Below are 13,973 nucleotides of genomic sequence, written 5' to 3' on the forward strand. Positions count from 1 at the left end.
TTACTCAGTCAGTCGGAAAATAACCAAACTGTCTCTGTATAAACATTTTAAATATGTAAAATAACTATCAATAGTTTTAATAAATGAAGAAGTTTATCTACTTCGTATTATTTTCTAGCATTATTATCACTATACATGAATTTTGACCCACTCAAATATCCAACCTGGTACATAAAAAAGGAAAAGTATTGTGTGCGTGACAGTACCCATGCGCAGTAATCCCCTCCATCCGAAGGTCAAAGCCAAACTCTCGCCGCGCGAACTGTATAGATATAGATATAGATGTTTCGCATATTTTAGTATAGTGCACTTAGAGGCCGGACAGACTACGTTAGTATTTTAGTCGAGTACTTACGAACAATTATTAGATTTACCGCCCAAAAATATTGTAGTCTGTGTACGGCCTATTAATTTTGTTGCGTGGCTAACGAAAATTGGTAGATCTTGGTGATCTTGATTTGTGTATTATTTTATTTGTGTATCTACTAAAAAGTGTTTAGTTATGTTGTGATAACATTGTACATTGTATAGATTTTCCGGGAGTTTTTGTGCATAATCGGGATTTGTCGTGTTGCATGTGTAGGTTTATTTGTTTTAAGTTCTATTCATGTGTCAACTTATTGTCTTTTATAACTTAATTAGAGCTGTGTCATCGGTAAACAATATAGGTACAGGGATATTTAGAACAATTTGGCAAGTCGTTGATGTTTGCCGCGTGTGGTGAGGAGGTAAGGTGGCAAAGAAAAGCATGTTTATCGATCGCCGTTTACTGTTCAAGTGGTTTATTATAACTAAATACATTGGGTTAGTAATGTGCTGTTGAGTGGTTAGTATCAGCATGTGCGCGCCACATGTTATCTTACAATTTGAAACGTTGTAAACTTATGGATAATCTACGAACTAAATATGAATGTGGATACGCTGATAATGTTTATACAATAATGTTTATATTGATAACGCTACAGATGTACGAGTAAGTATAATAAGAATAATAAAGGACCATACATACCACACAACTTACTTCCTTGTGGAACCCCAAAGGAGTTAATGAAACAAGAAGATTTGACATCTAATCTAATTTTTCACCATTTATTATTTTACTGATTTTAATACACTGCCTTCTTTCCTCCAAATAGCTTTTAAACATAGCTGGGCATTAACTCGTTAATCCGTTAATCGTTAATTAACGAAGTTAACATTTTGATTAACGGATTAACTTTTAAAAATATTAACGGACACGTTAACTTCCGTTAATATGCAGAAGTCCGTTAATCGTTAATCCAATGCCTATTATTTACCGCGCGACGCGAAACACAGGTTCAGAGAAGTAAGAAATGATGAATGATTTTTTTTTTTAAAAAATCAACAAATTGCTATATTTATGTTAAATATAGATAAAATCAACAAAAAACAAATTATGACACATCCCCAGTGCTCATCCTTATTTTTCCAATGGTGATCCCACACAATGATATAAAAATGTAATATTACACAGTCATATTAACGGATTAACGATTAACGTTAACTTGCGTTAATTCTTCCGGAATGTAACGCTTTAACGTTTAACGAAGCTAACTTTTTTTGTAGCGGATTAATGATTAACGAAGTTAACTATTTGATTAACGGTGCCCAGCTATGCTTTTAAACAAATCATTATCAATACCTCTTATATGTTACCTAATTTATATATAGCGTGCGTGATAGCAATATAGAGTAGTCAACAAGACTCTGAGGTATTCGGTATTCCTCACAATGTTTTTGACGCAACTGACAAGCTGGAGGTGCATGCCCCAAGCCGGATTCGAACTCGTCCTTTTTTTTCGAAGGCTGAAAGTCTTAACCAGTGGGTTTGCGTTGCTTACAAATTAGTATTTATTGATTTAACAATTTTTAACAACGCAGTTAAGTTATATGCAAGTCGGGCGATTCAGGCGGTCGTGGCAAGGCGGTCGGCGAGGCGGTCGGCGAGGCGGTCGGCGAGGCGGTCGGCGGGCAGCACTGCGGCGGCGGCAGCAGCGCGGGCCGCACGGCGTCCGGCACGTCGGCCAGCGCCGCGCGCACGCTCGCCGCGCTGGGCCGCCGCTCGGGCGCGCGCCGCCAGCACGCCAGCACCACGTCGCGCCTGCGGACACGCGGGCTGTAGCGGCGGCGGGGCGGGGGCAGCGGGGGTGGGGCGGGCCACTCACGTGTGCGGCGACAGGTCCGGCGGCAGCGGCGGGTGCCCGCCCGCCGTGACGTAGCGCAGCACGCGCGCCGGCGGCCAGCTGCCGAAGGGGCGCGCGCCCAGCGTGGCCACCTCCAGCAGCAGCACGCCCAGCGCCCACACGTCCGAGGCGGGCGAGAACACGCCCTGCTCCAGGCTCTCGGGCGCCATCCACAGCACGGGGAACAGGCCGCGCCGCGTCGTGGCGTACTCGGGCTCGGCCGCGCCCAGCTCGCGCGCCAGCCCGAAGTCGGCCAGCTTGAGCGAGCGCCGCGCGTCCACCAGGCAGTTGGCGGCGCGCACGTCGCGGTGCACCAGGCGCCGCCCCGCCAGGTACTGCAGCGCGCCCGCCGCCTCGCGCGCCAGCCGCGTCAGCGCGCGCGGCGCCAGCGCCGGCGAGCTGCGCGCGCGCCGCCGCAGGTAGCGCTGCAGGTCGCGGTACCGCGCGTGCTCCAGCAGCACCAGCGGCGGGCCGGCCGCCAGGCAGACGCCCACCAGCCGCACCACGTGCGCGTGCGCCAGCGGCGCCAGCACGCACGCCTCGCGCAGCAGCTCGCCCTCCTCGGCCGGCGCGGCGCCCGCGCGCGGCTCCTTGGCTGCCACCAGCTGCGTGCCGCCGTCGGGCCGGCGCAGCTCGGCGCGGTGCACGCGGCCGTAGCAGCCCGAGCCGATCTCGCGCAGCAGCCGCACGGCGCCGCGGTCCACCACGTACGTGCCGAGCGCGGCGGCGGCCTCCGCGGCCTGCAGCTCCAGGCGGCGGCGCCACGCGCGCTCCCGCCGCGCCACGCGCGCTCGCCGCACGCGCCACGCCGCCAGCAGCGACAGCGCGCCCAGCGCCAGCGCGGCGGCGCCCGCGCCCACGGGCACGTCCTGGCAGCGCGGCGCAAAGGGGTCGCCGGCGCGCCACGTGGCGCAGGCGGCGCGGTCGGGCGCGCGCTCGGCGCAGCCGGCCGCCCACTCGCCGACGGCGTCCGTTGCGTTCCATTGTTTGAGATGCGTCAGCAATAGTCTGTAACTGGAATTCAAACTGATCAATCTATCTATCTATACTTAATTAATTACTTTTAATATAAATAAATTAATTAAACAAATAAAAAAACCCGACTGTTAGTAGACATAAAGTATAAAAAAACTGAAAAGAAAAAAGCAAGCCCCGTCTAGAAGTGTAGAAAGCAATGGGGATGATGACTCGGTACGTTCGGGTAAATAAGGTCAATGTTAACTAATTTATACATAAAAAGCAAAGATTGACTGCATATTTGCAAAATAAATAAGATTATAAAATTTCAAAATCTACTAAAAATATTTTATCGTAATTAGATGAAAATCCATATAGTTTAAGCTTCCTTACATTAAATGTGACATTTTTCAATAAATGAACTATAAACATAAACGCACAAATAACAAAGATATTAGTCATTTTGTTTGAATATCATACAAACCTAACGATCAGCGAGCCAACGACGTCACTAAATCGTGCCATTTTGTATGGAGCGTTTTTCAGGGATCCGCGGCAGCGCCGCAAATCTGACCCTTTAAATCCCTGTAGCTCCGAAAGTAATGATCGCAGATACCTTGTTACTTTTACAAAATTGCTTTACTATTAGCGTACTTTTAATTTATATAAAATTTAAAAAACTGTCATCATCCCTATTAGAAAACAGTCGGGACCTATTAAATAATGTAGAAGAAAATCAAAAAATTCTACGGAAAACTCGGTGGGCGAATCCGACTCGCACTTAGCCGATTCTTATCATCAATATATTTAATTTAGTCTATTTTATTTATAACTTCACTTCACACCTGCTCGCACCTATAGTCATCCGCCTCGCGTATTTTGTATAGACAACTAATAAATAACGTTTTTCTCATTGTAGTTTTTTTAAACATGGCCTCTTGAATTTGATACCCATATTGCAATATTAGAAAAAAAAAAATTTTTCACCTCGAGTTTACAGAGTCTCACAGTCGTCTTGTTATTTTTTTTCAGTTTCACCTACCTAAGAACACTTGGGTTATTGAGACAAATCTAACGATATCCTAATTACGTTAATCCATTCAGTGGTTTGGAAGATATGAGGTAATAAAGAATATTACATACATACATACATATATACATACATACATACAAGATACGCGCGAAAAACATAACCCTTCTTGCAATCGGGTAAAACCTGCGATAGATCAAATTCTGTAGATATTTAAATCTATGAAAAAAAAATATTCAACTAAAACATTAATAATTGAAGACGGTATAACCTATAACCTTAGATACATAAATAATAGCGTATAACCTTGTTCATGAAATTGTAATTTTTATGATATTTATTGTAAAATATTTGGTTCAGACAATAAATTAGTCTTAAGAAATGTTTTAAAGTTAGCGTATTTTCGCGTTTTAGCTTTAGCGATCCCCTCTAACAGATCTTTTATTTAAATAAATATTAAGCTACCCACTCCGATTTAAAAAGGAAGGAGGTTCTCAAATTGTCTAACAAACATTTGAATACTTTAAAGCAGTCTGTCTTTGTCGACGCGAGGCGCTCACGTGGAGTTGTCGTGCAGGGTGTATCTGTGCGCGGGGCGAGCGAGCAGGAACGAGTCCACGGCCCGCGTCAGGGCGGCCAGCGCGGCGGCCAGCGGCGCGGCGCGCGGAGCCAGCACGCGCAGCCCGCGCGCGCACGCGCCGCCGCGCGCCTCGCGCAGCAGCCACACCACGTGCGCCAGCGCCGGCCGCGCCGCCGCGCCGCACAGCACGCGCTCCGCCGCGCGCGCGCCCGCGTTCACGAGCACCACGCGCGCGTCGCTCGCGCGCACGGCGGCCAGCGCGCTCGCGGCGTCGGCGTCCGAGCCCACGGCCTCGTGGCGGGTCAGCAGCGCGCCGTCCGCGCGCAGCGCCTCGCCCACGCGCCGCGCGTAGCTCGAGCGGTCCGACAGCACCAGCACGCGGCTCCAACCGCACTGCCGCAGCGCACCGCGCAGCGCGCGCGCCGTCGCGGCCGCCGGGGCGCCCACCGTCAGCAGCGGCAGGCCCGTCCGCTCGGCCTTAGCGCGCGCCACTGCGTAGCCTTCCGCCGTCGCCCACGTCACCAGCGCGAGCGCGCGGGCCTCGGCGTCCACGGCGGCGGGCAGCGCGCGCTCGTCCGCGCAGTCCACGGCGCGCTGCGGGTACGCGTACGCGGCGCGCGTGTCGCCGTAGACGCTCGCGTTCACCGCCGTCGTCACGGCGTCCAGCTCCCGCAGCTCGGGGTCGTCGGCGCAGGGCAACAGGACGACCGAGTGCTCGGTCGCCGTGGCGTCCGGCCGGTAGCCGAGCCGGCCGAGCAGCTCGCGCATGTGGTCGCGCGCCCAGCGGCAGCCCGCCGCCGTCAGGTTGCGCTCCCGCCCCTCGAGGCGCAGCACGGCGTGCAGCTCGGCGCGCTCGAGGCGCACGGCCGCGACGCGCGCGACGGCGCCCGCGTGCGTGCGCATGAAGCTGCCGTCGCCGACGCGCACGCCCTCCTGCGGCAGCAGCCCGCGCTCGCTCGCGGGCGGCGGCTGCACGCGCACCACGCGCGCGTCGTCGGCCCAGATGTCGTCGTCGACGAAGAGGAAAGCGCTGCCGAGCGCCCGGAGCGTGGCGAGGCGCTCGCGCAGCTCCCGGTCCAGGCCGAAGCGCCGCAGCTCGAGCGGCAGGCCGGCGACGCGGCGCCGCAGCTCGAGCTCCACGCGTTCGTCCTCGTCGTCCGCGACGCGCAGCAGCACCTCGAACCGGTCACTGCAACAATACACGTGCGTGTTCATGTTATGTGTCGTGTATATACCACCTCGCGAGCTGTGAAAGCGAGTAGTATATGGTATTGTTTGGAATTATAGAGACTTTGTAGTAACTCCCGCTAGAGATCAGCCTGACGTTGCCTTCACACCGCCTCCCAGAGACGGGAGTACCTGGGGATTGTTATTCTACCCCGTTAGGATGGAATTTCTATAAAGCAGATTTTGTTTCACTATAGGTACTCTGCGATCGCGAAATTGTAGTGCTTAAAAGTACTAAATGGAAAAGTATACGAACACACTAGACACCCATATAATTTTCGAAAGTTCCCCTCAATTCCTCCAGGATTCTATCATCAGATCTTGACATGATGGCAATGGGACCAAATGGGGACTATACCGTTTTAAAAATTGACACTTTGCCTATTTTCAAAAATAAACTATAGTCTGTTTTTTAATTCCGTAGAATTCTGACATTTCTATTTCCGGTTCCATTTGTCAGTCACTTTTGAAATTTCAGTTGCCACAAACCTTTTTTCTGCTGTTTCTTTCATCAAACCAAACTAAAAATCATTCTCTTCATTAAAAATTGATTTTACCTAAATTTATTACAGAATTATTTAGTACTATAAATAAGCAAAATCTAAATAATCCACACTTTGAAGTATAATAACAATAATTTATTTTGCTGTTTTAGGAAAATATAAACATCATAAGTGATTATAGAAAGTTTTATTTATTAATTAACATCATCATCAACATCATTATCATCATAGTTATCCTCAATAATAGAAGTATGGTTAAATTGTCAATTAAGTGGTCAATTTGGTGGTGGTGGTCCTCGCCATATGACCCTTATCCTGCTAGGCCCAACTCGATTGGGTTGAACTCGCAGTGTTAAGGGGTAAACGAATAATAGTGATACTCTGTTGTACTGCTAAGTTATCTATGATGAATTTATTATATATTTATGTTGATGATTTAATATCGAATTATAGTTATAGATACAGGTGGGATAAAAGTAGCCCAACGGTGGTTCTAGGTAATGTACCTAGAACCATTCTATTAGCAGAACCTCGCAGTATCACCCGCATAGTTTCCGTTGTCTTAGGAATAAGGAGATGAAATATATGGCCTATAGCATAACAGCTGTCAGGTGCCTCAAAGGATAAAGACAACAATTTTTGATGTTTATAAAGCTATAGAAATTGCATTTGAACATAAATTAAATTGAAATAAAATTTTCACGTCATTTCTATCGAATTTAATATTTTGTAAATTGTGTTAGTTAAAATTAAGATAATGTTATATTTATTTATAATTTAATTGAATCTTAAGCCTGTGTAAATTTCATTCTTAAAATCGAAAGAATAAGTTTCGTTTTAGTACAACTTTTCATTTAATGTATCTATTCGAGTACTAAATTACGCATGTTGAGGTAACCTGTAAGTGGGTCTCTGACACAACAACTTCACTAATCTATGTTTTGTAAAACTCGATTTTAATTGTCATAACCTGTTGGTACCCTATAAAAATAAATAAATAAATATGTAAAATTAATATTTTTTAAAATAAAATTTAATAAAGGTGCTATATCTGCTAAAATATAGAAGATAGGTATATGGTGTCGGTGACTTTTTTATAGAACTTTAAAGGTACATAAAGCCTCCATACATTGATATCAATTTTACGCAATGGATAAGGCAGCGCATGCGAATAAGTCTGTTCATGATGAATTTCGGTCCGATCTGTATGACAAAAACTATGATAACTCTGCTAATATATACGATACCTATATACAGAGAATATATAAGCCTATAGTACTCCTCGATAACGTAGCATTCTCCTGGTGAAAGAATTTTTGAAATCGGATCAGTAGTTCCGAAGATTACCCCATTTAAAGAATGTTACAAACTTACAGACATACAAACTTTACCTCTTTATAATATTAGTATAGAAGTATAGATAACATATTTTATAACCAAACCATACATATTCGTAATTTAATAAGCCCATGTGCCGCGTGTGCCCATTTCCTTGGCACGCCTTACTCGCATCCCAAACAGACAAAATCTCGTAACTACAGAATTCAGAACGGTTCCCGAAGTAAAGTTGCAGTCATCATTTACAGTTGGTTCCATCCTGTATTACCTACCTTAATCTACTAATTTATAGATATCATGGTATCGAATACCTTTCGATCTTGAACAGCCGAATGATTCTCACCTGTCAGTCATCGCGAAGTTGCACTTCCGCGCGTCGTCGCCGGCTCGCTCGTAGAACTGCCAGCGGGCGGCCAGCGCGGCGCAGCGCTCGCTCGGCACGCGCGCCAGCAGCAGCGGCGTCGCCGGCAGCGCCGGGGGGCCCGCCGCCGACGACAGCTCGTCCAGCGCGCGCACGGCGCCCGGGCAGCGCGCGCGCGGGCGCGCCGCCGCCGCCGCCACCACCGCCAGCCCGGGCAGCCCGGGCGTGCGCAGCAGCCGGCACAGGTCGGCGCGCGCGGGCAGCAGGCGCGCGTCGTAGCCCAGCAGCGCGCGCAGCGCCGCCAGCTGCACCGCCGCCGCCGCGCGCCCGGCGCCGCCGCCGCCCCACACCTGCAGCTGCGCCTCCTCGCCGCCGGCGCGCAGGCGGCGCTCTCCACAAACATTCACTTTAGCACCGACTTCACGCGCGAGCTACGCGGACCCTTCGGCCGAATCGCCGCCTGCGACGCAGAGCTCGCAGAGAACAGACGAGCCGTAGGGATCAAAAGGGGCACGGTGCTCGGTTGCCTCGGGACGAAAGCCTAGATCTATTATATGTGTATTGTTATATTACTGGCTTAGAACCGCCTTCATATTGATCAGCAGGTAGAAAATAATAATATTATGATGTTATTTTTTGCTATTTAGTTTAGTGGGTGTACGTTTTTTTGGGTTTGGAAGTCGGTTTATTTAGTAAAATTTTCACCTGGTATTGTCAGGTTCGTCATGTTCTGGATCGCGGCGCGCAGCTCGGCGCACGGCTCGCCGCTGCGCGCCGGCGGCAGCAGCAGCAGCGGCAGCAGCAGCGGCAGCAGCGGCGGCAGCGGCGGCACGAGCAGCGGCAGCGAGAGCGGCATGGTTGCGCTGCACGCGGGCACGCGCAGTGAACTGCCTCCCGTTCGACGGACGCAGACATCGTTTTTCCTGTTATTATTACACATTTGTGCTCGAGGCCGAGGTATCTACCTACTGTTAGGACTTTATTGTATTCTTGAAGTTTGCGTCAAAAGAATTGGGGCTCTGTTTACCATCCGACGAAGAGATATAATAATCCCGAATAAGATAGAAGAATAAGAGTTGAATGTCGCAAAGCTCACTACCGATTCCTACTCAACCCGAGGAGTCGCCGGCCGTTGGTACGCACGCGAGTACGTGAGGAGGCGCCGCCGGCCGTTGGTACGCACGCGAGTACGTGAGGAGGCGCCGCCGGCCGTTGGTACGCCCGCGAGTACGTGAGGAGGCGCCGCCGGCCGTTGGTACGCCCGCGAGTACGCGAGGAGTCGCCGCCGGCCGTTGGTACGCACGCGAGTACGCGAGGCCGACCGCCGTAGGTAGGAATGGCCCGTGAGCAGGCACTCGGTTTAGTTGATAACGCGATATTATTTTCCTGTTGGTCGATAAACTTCCTGAGCTACGCCCGAGCGCTTGCCTGCAGAGATACTCGTAATAAACAAAATTCTCTTCTTCAAAACTCATCTTCAGAAATCTTTAGCTTCAGTGTCGAGTACCATCAAAGAGGGAAGTGGATTAATTAAATTTAAACAAATAATCATTTAATACTCATCCTCGCCGGCCCACATTTTACTAGACAACCTATTTGCAATGTGTTAATGTGAATGTTTTCTATCATTTATTTCTTACTAGCGGAGGCCTGCGACTTCGACGCGTGGAAATCAATGAAAACTTTCAAGTTCGATTTCACCACTTTAGGGGTTGAATTTTAAATATTTTGAATTAACATAAACATAATATTTGGTTTTTTTTTATGACTTAACAAATTTTTACAACTGCAACTCTAAAATTAAGGACTTTCCATACAAACTTTGAACCCCTATTTCACCCCCTTTTTATTTTATTTTCGCAATAAAAAGTATCCTGTAACCGTATTATGGTCTTAAACCGTGCCAAGTTTCATTTGAATTCATTCAGTAGTTTCAGTGTGATGCCCGGCCAAGAAATCATGGACAGACAGACAATAAAATCGATAAAATATATTTTTGGCAGTATCGATTGTACAGAGTGTCCCGTATATATTACGACATACTTTACAAGGTTATAGCTGACATCAAGGCCTACTAAAATAACGCAATATAAGTTAGCCGAAAGGACAATGTCTCTCGTCCATACAATCAGCGCCCCACTGTCATCATACCTATTTTGAATGTCATAAAATTATCCAATAAAAATTATCCAGCAAATAACATAGTGCCTACTGATCAGTTTAAAGGAGGTGTCAAAAAACTGAATAAAATAGATTATGGTTTGGAACCGCTTTCAAACCGATACCACATTTATATCTGTGTAAAACACCAGTTGGTTTATTGAACAAATAAATATGTATGTCGGGGAATTGTCTAAATTCCACTTCTGATATGTGTAAATCTGATATATACGATGATATGATGCACTGATAATAAATGATGTACTGATCAGCAGATATAATATTAATATATGTTCTGTCTTTCTTTTTCTTTTATTTTTTACAAGTTAACCCTGGACTACATCCTCACCTGATGGTAAGTGATGATGCAATCTAAGATGGAAGCGGGCTAACTTGTAAGGAGGAGGATGAAAATCCACACCCCTTTCGGTTTCTACACGACATTGTACCGGACCGCTAAATCGCTTGGCGGTACGTCTTTGCCGGTAGGGTGGTAACTAGCGACGGCCGAAGCCCCCCACCAGCCAGACCTGGACCGCCGCCACCGTACCTGCTATGTTATGCTACAAACGTAGGTACATCATATTATGATATGATGTTATTGTTAACAGACTTCAAAAAAAGGAGGAGGTTCTCAATTCGTCTGTGTGTGTTTTGATGATTGTTTTGTGTTTGATGATGTTTTGATGTCCTGATTACTCAAAGACGTCTGGACCGATTTGAATAATTTTTTTTTTTGAAAGGGTATGAGGTGAGGTGGTCCCATTGTCACCATTTTAGGATTTTTCCATTAACCACTTTAAAGCACTACAACTGAATGAAGGTCTGGAGTCGATCTGATGATGGAGTCGAAAGACACACGAGGGAACTATTTAACAGTTTACAACAGTTACCTTGTGTTTGGGCTTGATTGATTTGTGTTGACAAGAACTTTCCACCTACATGGGTTGTAACTATCATTAGGGGTCTGATGATGGAGACAAATGACAGGTACTGGAACTCCTGAACGATACAGTAGCTACCTTGTGATTGGGCTTGATCGATTCCTATTGATGAGATCTTCCCACCGACATGTCAACGACCGAAATGCCTGTTTTAAATAATGGAGCAACCACGCAGTTGCACGTCAGCGTAAAGTCTCTGGACAGGGGTTATTGGTATTTTTGCAAGTCATAAATTGATAGTTTTATTCTGGCCTATTAACTGGACACTGTTAGATGCGTCTCTGTTTGTTACTTATATGTAATTACCACCAATAAAGTTAAGTCCAGGATACCGGATTTTATTTGACCATCTCGTCCTATACATGGTCCTTCGAGCCGGATTTATTTGTTTGCATCCAGAAGGAAATGGAATAAAGAAAATACATAGTGGAGTGAGATGTGCCCGTGCGTACTTGGAATTTGAACTGGTTGTATTCTTTGTTTTAACATTTTATTAGGTTGTTAGCGAATTAATAAGTGTTTTATAGTATTCAAATTATATGTCTTATTGTTTCTTATGTTGTTATACAATCATATTACAAGTAATAAAAGTAGTTTGAATAGTAAATTAGTAAATAATAAATAAGTAAATAATTCCAAGCATTACTTTTTTGAGTTTATTCCTGTATTTTTGCGAGAATGCGGAAACTACGTGGGTGAAACGAATATGAATGAAGGAAAACTTAAAAAACTAATAATTATCGTAAACTTGAAAAAAAATTTGAAAGTGTAAAAATAAAGGGCTTTATTTACAATAATTTACAGAAATAATTTACAATCATTACAATTACTAGTGTCTCTTGTCGGTTCGGGCGCTCGCCACTCGCCTCCTCGTCAGTCCGGGCGCTCGCCGTCGGCGCTGAGGTACGTGGTGTCGGTGGCGCTGGACGCGGGCGCCGCCCACGACGCCCAGCGCGGCAGGCGCCAGTCGCCGTCCTCGGGCGGCAGCTCGGCCAGCGGCAGCGCGTCGGGCGGCACGTCCAGGCACGGCGTGAGCAGGCGCGGCCACTCCGCCAGGAACGCCACCAGCTCGGCGGCGGCGGGCCGCGCGGCGGGCTCGCGCGCCCAGCACGCGCGCACTAGGCCCGCCAGCTGCGGGCGCAGGCCCGGCGGCAGCGCCAGCGCGCCGCCCGCCGTGACGCGCGCCAGCACCTGCGCGTTGCCCAGCCCGCGGAAGGGCAGCGCGCCGAACGTCACGATCTCGTAGAGCAGCACGCCGAAGGCCCACACGTCGGACGCGGGCGAGAACACGCCGCGCGCCAGGCTCTCGGGCGCCATCCAGCGCACCGGCAGCAGCCCCTTGCGGCGCAGGCGGTAGTAGTCCTTGTCGAACACCAGCCGCGTCATGCCGAAGTCCGCCAGCTTGAGCTGCAGGCGCGCGCCCAGCAGGCAGTTGCGCGCCGCCACGTCGCGGTGCACGAAGCGCAGCTGCGCCAGGTACGCCAGCGCGCGCGCCGCGTCCAGCGCCATGGCCGTGAGCCGGCGCGGCGTCAGCGCCTCGGCGTCGCCGGGCTCGCCGGCCGCCAGGTGGCGCCGCGCCAGCAGGAAGCTCTTGAGGTCGCCGTGCAGCATGAACTCCATGACGGTGCACACGGGCGCGCTGCGCGTCACCACGCCCAGCAGGCGCACCACGTTGCGGTGCTCGAAGCGCTTCATGGCCTCCGCCTCCGACAGGAAGTCCAGCTTCTCGTCCGTGCCGGCGCCCGCGCGCAGCGTCTTCACGGCCACGGCGGTCCAGGCGCCGCCCGCCTCGCCCAGCAGCGCGTGCCCGCCGTACACCGTGCCGAAGGCGCCCGCGCCCAGCCGCCGCGTGATGACCACGCGCTCGCGCGGCAGCTCCCAGCGGTCCAGGCCCAGGCTCTTGGGCAGCAGCGCGTGCAGGCCCAGCTCCTCCAGCCGCGCCCGGTACGCGCGTTCGGCGCGCCGCCGGCACAGCAGCGCCGCCGCCGCCAGCGCGCCCGCCGCCAGCGCCAGCAGCAACGCCGCCAGCGCGCCCGTGGCCGCGCCGCAGCCGCTGCGCAGCAGGTCGGCCAGCGGCTGCAGCGCGCACGCGTCGCCGCCGTCGTCGGGCGCGCGCCCGTCCGCCGTGCGCCAGCGCAGCGCGCCCAGGCGCAGGCGCCGCCCGTCCCAGTCGCCCGCCGCGCGCCGCGCGCCGCCCTCCCACTGCAGCAGCGCGAGCGGCGCCGCGCGCGCGTACGCCGCGTCGCCCACGGCCGCCCACTCGAAGCGGCCCGTGACGCCGCGGCGCGCGCGGCGCGTGGCGTTGGCCAGCAGCGCGCGCGCCAGCGCCGGCCGGTGCAGGTCGGCGGCCGGCGGCAGCTCGCGCAGCGCCGCGGCCCACAGCAGCAACGCGTCGTACAGCAGCGCGGCGTGCGGGCCGGCGCGCGCGCACGGCTCGCGCTGCAGGCCGCACTGCTCCCGCCAGCGCACGCGCCACCGCCGCCGCGCCGCCGCGTCCGCCGCCGCGTCCACCGCCGCACCCGCCTCCACAGCGCTCGCGTCCGTGCTGTTTACAGTGTCCTCCTGTAACACCGACCGCATCTCCGATAACAGCATGTATAGGACGAGATGGTCAAATAAAATCCGGTATCCTGGACTTAACTTTATTGGTGGTAATTACAGAGACGGTA

The 13,973-nt window shown here is 50.6% G+C and overlaps 2 protein-coding genes across 6 annotated transcripts in view; both read right to left on the reverse strand.

Moving 5' to 3' along the window:
- Nucleotides 1–585: 585 nt before the first annotated feature.
- On the reverse strand, nt 586–9,148 carry LOC112052941 (uncharacterized). Its single transcript, XM_052891379.1, has 5 exons — nt 8,906–9,148; nt 8,183–8,591; nt 4,752–5,960; nt 2,187–3,218; nt 586–2,122 (listed from the first exon to the last, which is right to left on the reverse strand). The coding sequence occupies exons 1-5, from the start codon at nt 9,138–9,140 to the stop codon at nt 1,903–1,905; spliced, it is 3,105 nt and encodes a 1,034-aa protein (XP_052747339.1). The 5' UTR covers nt 9,141–9,148; the 3' UTR covers nt 586–1,902.
- Nucleotides 9,149–12,063: 2,915 nt separating this feature from the next.
- Nucleotides 12,064–13,973, reverse strand: part of LOC112052940 (uncharacterized) — a 44,980-nt gene continuing 43,070 nt past the window's right edge. For all 5 annotated transcript variants that reach the window (XM_052891375.1, XM_052891378.1, XM_052891374.1 and 2 more), the window contains one exon: nt 12,064–13,866. In XM_052891375.1, coding sequence (XP_052747335.1) covers nt 12,178–13,866 — 1,689 coding nt within the window. In that variant the 3' untranslated portion in view covers nt 12,064–12,177. The remainder of the gene's footprint in view (nt 13,867–13,973) is intronic.

The sequence above is a fragment of the Bicyclus anynana genome, chromosome 3, assembly GCF_947172395.1.
Source record: "Bicyclus anynana chromosome 3, ilBicAnyn1.1, whole genome shotgun sequence".
NCBI lineage: Eukaryota > Metazoa > Arthropoda > Insecta > Lepidoptera > Nymphalidae > Bicyclus > Bicyclus anynana.

Coding starts and splice junctions, on each gene's coding strand:
- LOC112052941 (XM_052891379.1), bottom strand. CDS start 9,140: ATGTGTAATAATAACAGGAAAAACGATGTCTGCGTCCGTCGAACGGGA. Junction 8,592..8,905: donor GACGAACCTGACAATACCAG/GTGAAAATTTTA, acceptor ATGTTTGTGGAG/AGCGCCGCCTGCGCGCCGGC. Junction 2,123..2,186: donor CCGGACCTGTCGCCGCACAC/GTGAGTGGCCCG, acceptor GCGTGTCCGCAG/GCGCGACGTGGTGCTGGCGT.